Below are 11,232 nucleotides of genomic sequence, written 5' to 3'. Positions count from 1 at the left end.
GCAAGCAGGGTCGGGGGGGTGGCACGAGCGGGCGTGACTGCGGGAGCACGAGTTGGGGGGGTGGTGTGTGAGCGGGTGTGACTGAGGGAACGCGAGCGGGGGGCACGAGCTTGCGTGACTGAGAGAGCACAAGTGAGGGAGTGCGAGCGTGCGTGACTGAGGGAGCGTGAGCGGGCGCGACTGAGGGAGCGCAAGCGGGCGCGACTGAGGGGGCGTGAGCGGGCACGACTGAGGGGGCGTGAGCGGGTGTGACTGAGGGAGCGCAAGTGGGCGTGACTGAGGGGGCGTGAGCGGGCGCGACTGAGGGGGCGTGAGCGGGTGTGACTGAGGGGGCGTGAGCGGGTGTGACTGAGGGGGCGTGAGCGGGCGCGACTGAGGGAGTGTGAGCGGGTGTGACTGAGGGGGCGTGAGCGGGCGCGACTGAGGGAGCGTGAGCGGGCGTGACTGAGGGGGCGTGAGCGGGCGTGACTGAGGGGGCGTGAGCGGGCGTGACTGAGGGGGCGTGAGCGGGCGTGACTGAGGGGGCGTGAGCGGGTGTGACTGAGGGGGCGTGAGCGGGCGCGACTGAGGGAGTGTGAGCGGGTGTGACTGAGGGGGCGTGAGCGGGCACGACTGAGGGGGCGTGAGCGGGTGTGACTGAGGGAGCGCAAGTGGGCGTGACTGAGGGAGTGCGAGCGGGTGTGACTGAGGGGGCGTGAGCGGGTGTGACTGAGGGGGCGTGAGCGGGTGTGACTGAGGGGGCGTGAGCGGGCGCGACTGAGGGAGCGTGAGCGGGTGTGACTGAGGGGGCGTGAGCGGGCGCGACTGAGGGAGCGCGAGCGGGTGTGACTGAGGGGGCGTGAGCGGGCGTGACTGAGGGGGCGTGAGCGGGCGCGACTGAGGGGGCGCGAGCGGGTGTGACTGAGGGAGTGCGAGCAGGCGTGACTGAGGGGGCGTGAGCGGGCGCGACTGAGGGGGCGCGAGCGGGCGTGACTGAGGGGGCGCGAGCGGGCGTGACTGAGGGGGCGTGAGCGGGCGTGACTGAGGGGGCGTGAGCGGGCGTGACTGAGGGGGCGCGAGCGGGCGTGACTGAGGGGGCGCGAGCGGGCGTGACTGAGGGGGCGCGAGCGGGCGTGACTGAGGGGGGGGCGAGCGGGCGTGACTGAGGGGGGGCGAGTGGGCGCGACTGGGGGGGGGGCGAGCGGGCGTGACTGGGGGGGGGCGAGCGGGCGCGCGTGACTGAGGGAGCGCAAATGCAGGCGAGAGTGAGGGGCGAGGGTGAATGAGCGAGGCTGAGTGACGTAATATGTGTACATGTGTATATACTTAATTTATTGATAACCTGAACAAAAAAATCAGTTCAGGAGCAATGGGGAAGATGGAATACAGGATTCCATTGGTGTGCGTGGTCTGTAATGTGCCAGCGCCAAAGCGGGGCACCAATTGTATTTTCATCTTGGATGTTTTTTAAGGATTTTTGTCATTCTGTTTTGGGTGGAGGGAATCATGGGTGAGTTAGGGAGCCCATTACGCTGAGAAAATGTTAAACGTTTAGGGTAATAGGGATTTGAATAAGTTGTTTTCAGATTCTTTCACAACCCCTTTAGGAATAAGCTCAGCCGCTGGTGTGTGGTGTTTTGATACTAAAGTAGACTGAAATCATGTTGTTTATTATCCAATCCATTCATGGATAACTTGGAATGTCCCGTTGTCGAGTCATAAAGTTGTGCAGTGCAGGAAAGCCCCTTCGGCCCTTCGAGTCAAAAATAACTGGCGCTAACGTCACGCTAATCCCATTTTCCTGCACTTGCCCCCTATCCTTGAATATTTTGATATTTAAGTGCTCCTCCAAATACTTCTTAAAGGGTTGTAATGTTTCCAGTCTCCATGACCTTCCCAGGCAGTGCATTCCAGATTCCCATCACCCTTTGTGTGAAAAATGTTGTTCTCAAATCCTCTGTGTCCCCTTGTGATTGACCTCTGAACCAAGGGGAACAATTGCTCCTTACTCACCCTGTCCATATCCCTCATAATCTTATACACCTCAATCATGTCTCTCTCAGCATTCTCTGTCGAGAGAAAATAATCCAAGCCTATCCAGTCTCTCCTTATAGCTTAAATGCTCCATCCCAGGCAACATCCTGATGTACCCCCTCTACTGCTATCACATCCTTCCTATAGTGATGTGACCAGAAAGGCACACAGTACTCCAGCTGTGGCCTAATGTTCATCTGCTTTACCGCCCTCAGCTATCTATGAATAAGTCACCAAGATTCATCGGTTCCCCTGAGCTTCCCAGTGTCTTGCCATTCATTAAATACAATTTGGAAGACAAGGAGTATCACCTTGCATTTACCAGGATTAAATACCATCTGCCGCTGCTCTGCCCATCTGACTGACCCATCCACATCTTCCTGTTACTATGACCTCCTTCACTATTAACCACCCTACCAATCTTTTTATCATCTGCAACCTTATCATTTCCCTGCATTCTCATCTATATAATTTATGTATAAAACAAACAATAAGGTGACCAGTATTGAACCTTGTGATATAATGGACTCTGGCTTCCAGTCACTCACAGTAAGAAGTCTCACAACACCAGGTTAAAGTCCAACAGGTTTATTTGTAGCAAACACCACTAGCTTTCTGAACTGGCTGTTCATTCGTCACTCAGTTTTCCAGCATCACCCTCTTTGTCCTATTACTAATCCAGTTTCTGTCTCACTAAGTTTCCCCGAAATGTGCTTTTCAATCAGTCTCCCATGTGGGACCTTGTCAAAAGCTTTGATAAAATCCATATAAACTACATCAACTGCACTTCTCTCATCCACACACTAGATCACTTTTTCAAAAAATTCTATCAGTTAGTCATGACCTCCGTCTGAAAAGCCATGCTGACTCTCCCTAATTAACACATGCCACTCCAAGTGGAGATTAATTCGCTCCTTCAGAATTTTCTCCAATAGATTCCTCAACCACTGATATGAAACTCACCGGTCTGTAATTTCCTAGTTCATCTCTACCACCTTTCTTGAAAATTGGAACCACATTAGCTGTCCTTCAATCCTCTGGCACTTCCCCCGTGGCCAGAGAGCAATTAATAATTTGTGTCAGAGCCCCTATAATTTCCTGCTTCAGCTTCCACAGAAACCTGGGATGCAATTCATCTGAGCCTGGGGATTTGTCCATTTTTCAGCCTGTCAGAGCCTCCAATACTTCCTCATTTCGGAGAATCATAGAATCTACAGTGCAGAAGGAGGTCATTCAGTCCATCAAGCCTGCACTGATAACAATCCCACTCAGACCCTATCCCCATAACACCACATATTTACCCTGCTAATCTCCCTTACACTAAGGGTCAATTTAGCATAGCCAATCAACCTAACCCACACATCTTTGGACTTCCTATGTCAAAGTGCTTAAGGTCCTCACAGTTCCTGTTGCTGAATTATGTACCTATGCTCTGTTCCTGTGTGAAGACTGATGAGAAGAATTCATTTAACACCTTTCCAATTCCCTGTGGTTTCACACACACAGATTGCCCCCTTGGTCTCTGATTGGCCCTACTCTTTCCCTGGTTATCCTCTTTCCCTCAATGTATTTATAGAATGTCTTTAGGATTTTCCCCAACTAGAGTTCACAAGTCTTTTCTCATGCTCCCTTTTTGCTCTTCAATTGCTTTTTAAGCTCTCTCTGCACTTCCTATCTGCTATGTTAGATAGAACATCTTCAACAGTTTGCATTATTACCCCTTTGAATGCTTCTACTTCAATCAGAGATGAGCAATGAAGCTCCAAGATTGTGAAGACCTTGATGTTTGGGTGAATAGTATTGTGAATGCATACTGCTCACTCTCTCACTGACTGAGCTCTCTCTGTCTCGTGTCCCCTCTCTCCCTCCTATCTGTTTTATTTTCTCCTTCCCTCCCCAGTTACTGCCTGTGATCCCTCTCTCCTCCCCTCTTGCTGTCTCCCTGCCCAGTTACTGACGGCTCTTCCGTTCCCTCAGTTTTGTGACTGTTACCTTGTTCACGTGACTACTTGCTGCAATCTTCCTGGTTTGCTAATTTTACAGGGTTTAATGATCCATTTCTGGTTTCTTATATGGGCACAGATGTATTTTTTTAACACTTTTACACAATCTTGCAACAACAATGTTGCAGCACAGAAGGATTGAGCGCGGCATGGCTGAACTTCTACCGGCCATTCTGCCCGTTGCAGAGGTCCAGACTGTGTCCTGAGACCCGAACATATTCTTAATTGTCACCCCTGGCTTCCTTGGATTCTTAAACTATTCCTTCTCTAAAACTTTTACATATTGTGCATGCAATGTTACAGTAACTAAATATTTTAATGCTGTTTACAATTATAATTTTAAATTCTGTTATAGGAAATGTTAGATTATAAGTTGACATAGTGATTGCTTATAGTATGAAGCAATGCGTCAGCACTGGCTGCCTGACACAAACTAAACCAACTCAATATCGCGTGAATTTTTATTACTTTTTTTTGGTTGATACTTTCTGGTGGGATTAATAATTGTGAGGTTCACCTTGTGGGGATTACTGGTTTCATAATAAAACCAGAAGTGATAAGCATCTGTGGTAATGCTCTTACTGCTTGTTTTCCACATCTCTGCTCCCCCCGCCCAGCTCTGTGCTCTCTTGCTCTCCCCCCCCACCCCCCCGCTAAGTCTCTGCACCTCACTGAATTAGGTTCAAGACTGCTGTCTTTGTTTGAGAATGCCTGCCTCTTCCCATAGAGACTTATCCACTTGGCTGCAATTATTACCTGTGCTGGGTGACTCCACTTTTGCTTTGTATCTCTCGGCACCAGTCATTTAGCTCAGTGTTTCCCACCCTTGTCCGACTGCTTAAAGCCAGGATGAAGGTGAATGAGTGTGTCTGGGCCACTGCCGATTTTATCCTGACAGTTTTGTATTATTTATGAATATAAACTGATTAGCACGCGATTCCATTGCACTTTTAAAAATGATTTGGCTGTTATTATTCTCACAAATTTTAAGTTGGCTTTGATGAGAAGCAATGGCAAACATTCGAAAAGGACATGCATTTCTACAGCAACTTCCACTTGCTCAGAAATCCCAAGCACTTTTCACTGAATACATGTAAACTGTTCGAATGTAATGCCCAGCAAGATTCCACATTCTGCAATGTATTCAATGACCAACACATCTCTTTCAGTAACACTGGTTGGGGATAAATATTGACCAAAGACAGAGGAGACTTACCCTGTTTTACTTTGAAGTTGGCCATGAGCCAAATTAATTGCATATGAAAAGCAGATGGGATCTTAGTTAACATCTCATCTGACAAACTGACCCCCTGACAGTGCGGCACTCCCTCGCCACTGACCCCCCCCCCCCCGACAGTGCGGCACTCCCTCGCCACTGACCCTCCCCCGACAGTGCGGCACTCCCTCGCCACTGACCCTCCCCCGACAGTGCGGCACTCCCTCACCACTGACCCTCCCCCGACAGTGCGGCACTCCCTTGCCACTGACCCCCCCCCTCCCCCGACAGTGCGGCACTCCCTCGCCACTGACCCCTCCCCCGACAGTGCGGCACTCCCTCGCCACTGACCCTCCCCCGACAGTGCGGCACTCCCTCGCCACTGACCCCCCCCCGACAGTGCGGCACTCTCTCGCCACTGACCCCCCCCGACAGTGCGGCACTCCCTCGCCACTGACCCTCCCCCGACACCCGAGCTTTTACTGTTCTGGATTATGAAACTCCATATTGGGCTCAGGTTTCTGAACAAGTCAATTTAGAATATATGCAGTTGTTATTTCAGACTTTGTGCACTTATACTCATATCTGAGGACAGATTTGTCTTTAATCTGTGTTATATTGCAACAAATCATTTAACTCATAGCCTGCCTACTGGTTTACAATGGGCACAAAACCAAGTCATAGATTTGCAAGGGGAGAGAGATTAACGGAGGTGTGATAGTGTTCAAAATCATGAATGGTTTTGGTCCAGTAGATGAAGGGAAACTCTCCAATGGCAACAGTCAGTAATTAAGGGCACAGATGTAATATGGGAAGAGTGGCCAGGTCAGGGAAGGTTATTTCATGCAGCAGCTTAATGTTGAGTGTGCTTGAAAGGGCGGTGAAAGCAGATCCAATAATGACTCTCCAGATGTTTGATAGCAATTTTAATATTTATTGGGCTACAGGGGAGTGGGACTAATCAAACAATTCTAAAGGCGCCAAAGTCACTGTAGCCTGAAATGTTGTCTCTCTTTCTATGATTCTATAGAAGACCTACTCTTTGCTCTGGACTTTTAAGTACCAGCTGTGCTTTGATCCAATATCTGCTGAGGAAGTTGAGTTGGGTCCCAGTCTTCTGCAATGATCATCTGTGTCGCTGTGTCAGGAAAGAGAAGTGAGCCAGAATTCTGATCCTGAATATCGTCCAGTTATTCCTGAATGATAGTGTATACATATGAATACAGGTAAGGACAGGACTGGGCTCTGCTGCGATGCTCCCACAGTCAAATCACCAGCCAATATTCTGTGGGCTCCCACGTGGCAAGTCAGTGTCACACTGATAAAAACCAATGGAGATGTTGTTTTAATCAAATGCTTTGATGTGTCTCACTGTAAGTGGCTAAATATCCAATTCAATTTCCTTTCTTTGACTTCTGCTATTTCCTCAGACATTTGCAGAAAGTATCCAGTTCAAAAACCTTAGATGAAAAATGCAAAGGCAGATATTCTTCAAACTATTCTGACCCAAGGTGCTTCTACTTTCTTGTTCCAGCTCAGCCACCAGCAGGGGATGACTGTCCCCTGCAGGGACAATCTGCCTTCTTGGATTTCCTAGAAATGGGACATTATCGTGAGACACCCCAGATTGAGACCTATCTCATCAATTGTCACTGGCTGGACTCCCTGACCCTAATCCACAACTGACTATGTTGGGAAGAGTCTCAATAAACTCCAGTTGGGGTGTCTGTCGATCATTTTTTTGAGTGAAAAGCATTGATGGTGGGATACAGTTGAAGATTTAATTGTAACAGTTATCCAGAATTCAGCGATGCGCCTGCTCTGTAGGAGCCAATCCTTTATTCTTGGGATGTGGGTGTTACTGGCTTGGTCAGTATTTATTGCATATCCCTAGTTGTTCTTGAGAAGGTGATGGTGAACTTTCACCTTGAACTGATACAGGCAGTGTGATGAAGGTGCTTCTGTACTGCTGTTGAGATCAGGTGTTAATCATCAGCAGGACCATGGATATGTCTAGACTTGGGTGTAGAATAATTGTGAAAAGGACTATGTGACTTCAGTTATAAGGATATCAGAATGGGAAGATAAAAGTCTAAGGAAATCTAACAGGAAGAAAGGTGGAATCAGGCATGGAAACTCTGCATAAACACATCTTGTTGTTGTTTATCCTTTGCAATTATTTGCAAAGTGCTGTGATGTTTAACAATGGGTAGAACAAAGAGGCAGTCAGCAAGTCTGCCCACCCCATCCAAAAAGATCAAACCCTACACAGCTGGGCTTAAACTGGTCCACATACTGGCCATTGAGCCAACCTCCCATACGTACATAACATTTTAAAACAACAAACTTCAAACAGTCAGTGGAAGATACATGAATGAAGCCCTTTATAATAAAAATCCTATGTTATCCTTCTGACAAGCTAGGAAATTGGTTGAGGTAGGCAAGAATTTGGGGATAAAGGAAATGTTCTCAAATTAAGCAGATCTTACTGGTCACATTTCTCAGTGCTCTGTACAGAGATCTCAGTTTTCCACGATATTTATCAATGATGCAAACGAAATAACTTGAGAACGAAGTATGCTGATGAGACTAAGCTTGGTGACACAGTAAACACTGCAGTTGGGGAAAAGAAAGTTGCAAAAGGACAGCTACAGATTCCACTTCTGCTGGAGTCAGTGTGAGTAAGTGAAGTCATCCACTCTGAACCTGAGAAAAAGAAATCAGAGTATTGTGCAAAAGTTTGGGAAATCTGTCCCCTTGCAGTTTCTTAAGTAAAAAAAGTGAAAGATGGTGGGGCAGATGCCAAAAAAGGAAAATTAAACATTGGCTCTTACCTCAAAAGGGCTGTAAGTTATGTTGCAGCTTTACAGTACTCTGAATATAAACTCTGCAGCAGTCTTCAGAACTGAGATGAGGAAGAATTTCTTCAGCCAGACGGTGATGAATCTGTGGAACTCATTGCCACAGAAGGCTGTGGAGGCCAGGTCACTGAGTGTATTTAAAACAGGTTGGTTCTTGATTGGTATAGGGATTAAAGATTACGGGGAAAAGGTGAGAGAAGGGGGCTGAGAAATTTAACCTCCGTGATAGAGTCTGCTCTACCATTCAGTCAGCTAAATGGCCTAATTCTGCTCCTGTATCTGATGGTCTTATGGTGTACGGACTCTGCAGTACTCTATAAAGCTCCATGGTACTTGGCATAGATTTAAGTCAATTGGGAAAGTTACAGTGAGTCAGTCAGTGGTGGGAATGAATTTAAGATCAAAGAGAGATTGTCATTTTACATGGAGATGCTACATTATGGAATGACAGCCAGTGGCAGCAGAAAACACGATGGTTTGTAATTGCTTTCCAACAACAACTAAGTGTCTTCATACAGCACCTTTAACATAACAATTCTCAAGTGCTTCAAAGCAGTATCATAAAATAAAATTTTATATCATACCTTGAAACCAAGGAGATAGGAGGTAGGTTTAAAGGTTTTAAAAGGAGGGGACAGAAGTGAAGAAAAATTTAGACAGAGAATTCCGGAAGAATAGGGTCCAATCAACTGGAGACAATTAAAATCAATGTTTGCTTAGGGAGCAGAAATGGAAGCAGTTCATTGCACAAAGCATTTGAGGGTTTGTTAATGTGAGAAGTGTTGTATGAATAAAAATCATGAGAACTAATAGCATGATTTTGTTCAAAAAGATGTGTAAACTACACGTTTGAAATACTGCAATTCCACTCTAATACCATAAAATCAGTAATTTTTTAAACAATTACATGATTGTGTGGGTTTTCCAGGGCCCAGTGTAGTCTGGGCATGGACACACTGCATCTGAAATTTAGAAAACAATCTTCAGGTAGACGTTCTCATAAATTATTTTTTTCCCAGATTTGCACATTTTGTTCTGATCCCCGTTCTAGAAACTCACTCATTCCAGCCCAGGAATTGAATAAAGGAGGAAATCAATAAATAAATAAATTAGTAATTGTTCCTGGGAGAGTGAGCACAGGGACTGAGTGATATCAGTTGTCAGTTACTTTCACTCCTTCACACTGGCTGCAGTTTGGTTTGATGATTCAAATACACAGAAATGGACCTCTGCTGAGACCTGGTCGTGATGGACAGTTACTCTGGATATTGATCCCAGATGCGGTGTTAAACTGAAGTCAATATTCCAAATGCAGATTCCAATGTGGAATTACTCCACATATTGATCCAGCTATGGAGTTTCTACGGGTGTTGGTCTTGTAGATCCAGGTGCTGATCATGGTGCTGTTACTGTGGGTATGGGTAACTCTGGGTGTTGTTTACTCCAGGTTTTGGTCACTCTAGCTGTTATTGTGGATGTTGTCTCTGGGCGTGGGTTACTCCCGGTGTTAATCAGACTGCGGGTCACGCCGGATGCGGTGTCTGGCTGTTGGTCACTCCCGGTGTCACTCTGGGTGCTGTCTTTGTCCTGGCTGTTGCCCTGGATCCAGATTAGTTCACATGAGTGAGCAGAACCGGGAGCGTAGCGGGCCTGGGCTGGAGCTGGGGCCGCTCCCCGGCCTCAGTTTGGTCCTGTCCCGGATCAGGATGGGCTGATTGCCGAACTGGCGGTACCACATGCTGTGGCTGCGGCCCAGGAAGCTGTCGGGTCCGGGACCCGGGCCTGAGCCCAGCACCCTCCGCTCCAGCTGCTGCTGCTGCTGCCTCCAGATCAGCAGCGAGGTGTCATGGTAGCGGAGCCGGGCCCAGGCTTCGGATAGAGCCTTCTCCGCCAGCGGCCTGGGCCTCGGCCCACCGGCTGCCCCGCTCATCGTCCACACCAGCGGGGAGCCATGGCAACCGGGACCCGCCCCCCCCCCCGGAGCCACGGCAACCGGGACCCGCCCCCTGCAGCCATGGCAACCGGGACCCGCCCCCCCCGGAGCCATGGCAACCGGGACCCGCCTCGAGGCGGAGTGAGACTCTCCGGGAGCAGCATTCAGGTTTGCATTTCTATAGCGCCAGAGAGGCCAAAACTGACCAGACCCAACAAACAAAGAACAGTACAGCGCAGGAAACAGGCCCTTCGGCCCTCCAAGCCTGTGCCGCTCATTGGTCCAACTAGACCATTTGTTTGTATCCCTCCATTCCCAGTCTGTTCATCTGACTATCCAGATAAGTCTGAAACGATCCCAGTGTGTCTGCCTCCACCACCCTGCTTGGCAATGCATTCCAGGCCCCCACCCCCCTCTGTGTAAATATGACTGTCTGATATCTGAGTTAAACCTCGCCCCCCCCCCCCCCAGCTTGAACCTGTGACCCCTCGTGTTTGTCACCTCCGAACTGTTCACCCTATCTATACCCTTCATAATTTTATTCACCTCTATTAGGTCTCCCCTCATTCTCCGTCTTTCCAGGGAGAACAACCCCAGTTCACCCAATCTCTCCTCATAGTTAGGACCCTCCATACCAGGCAACATCCTGGTAAACCTTCTCTGTACTGTCTCCAAAACCTCCACGTCCTTCTGATAGTGTGGCGACCAGAACTGTACACAGTACTCCAAATGTGGCCTAACCGACGTTCTATACAGATGCAACATCAGACGCCAATTTTTATATTCTTTACCCCGTCCTTTAAAGGCAAGCATGCCATATGCCTTCTTCACCACCCTCTCCACCTGTGCTGCCACCTTCAAGGATCTGTGGACTTGCACACCCAGGTCCCTCTGTGCGTCTATACTTTTGATGGTTCTGCCATTTATCGTATAGCTCCCTCCTACGTTAGTCCTACCAAAATGTATGACTTCACATTTATCTGGATTAAATTCCATCTGCCATTTCTCCGCCCAATTTTCCAGCCTATCTATACCCTGGTGTATTCTCTGACAATGTTCATCGCTATCCGCAAAGTCCAGCAAGCTTTGTGTCATCCGCAAACTTACCGATCACACTGGTTACACCTTCTTTCAAATCATTTATATATGTCACAAATAGCAGAGGTCCCAGTACAGAGCCCTGAGGAACACCACTGGTCACACACC

At 48.1% G+C, this 11,232-nt stretch overlaps 1 protein-coding gene across 1 annotated transcript; it reads right to left on the bottom strand.

The window, feature by feature from the left end:
- Positions 1–6,145: 6,145 nt before the first annotated feature.
- brd3os (BRD3 opposite strand) lies at positions 6,146–10,052 on the bottom strand. The gene has a single exon (XM_080212277.1). It carries the CDS (start codon positions 10,021–10,023, stop codon positions 9,709–9,711), a length of 315 nt encoding a protein of 104 aa, XP_080068403.1. The 5' UTR covers positions 10,024–10,052; the 3' UTR covers positions 6,146–9,708.
- Positions 10,053–11,232: the final 1,180 nt, after the last annotated feature.

This window comes from Carcharhinus amblyrhynchos, chromosome 25 (assembly GCF_965287045.1).
Source record: "Carcharhinus amblyrhynchos chromosome 25, sCarAmb.v2.hapA, whole genome shotgun sequence".
NCBI lineage: Eukaryota > Metazoa > Chordata > Chondrichthyes > Carcharhiniformes > Carcharhinidae > Carcharhinus > Carcharhinus amblyrhynchos.
The sequence above is the reverse complement of the archived record's forward strand: the minus strand, read 5'-3'. Positions and strand labels throughout refer to the sequence as shown.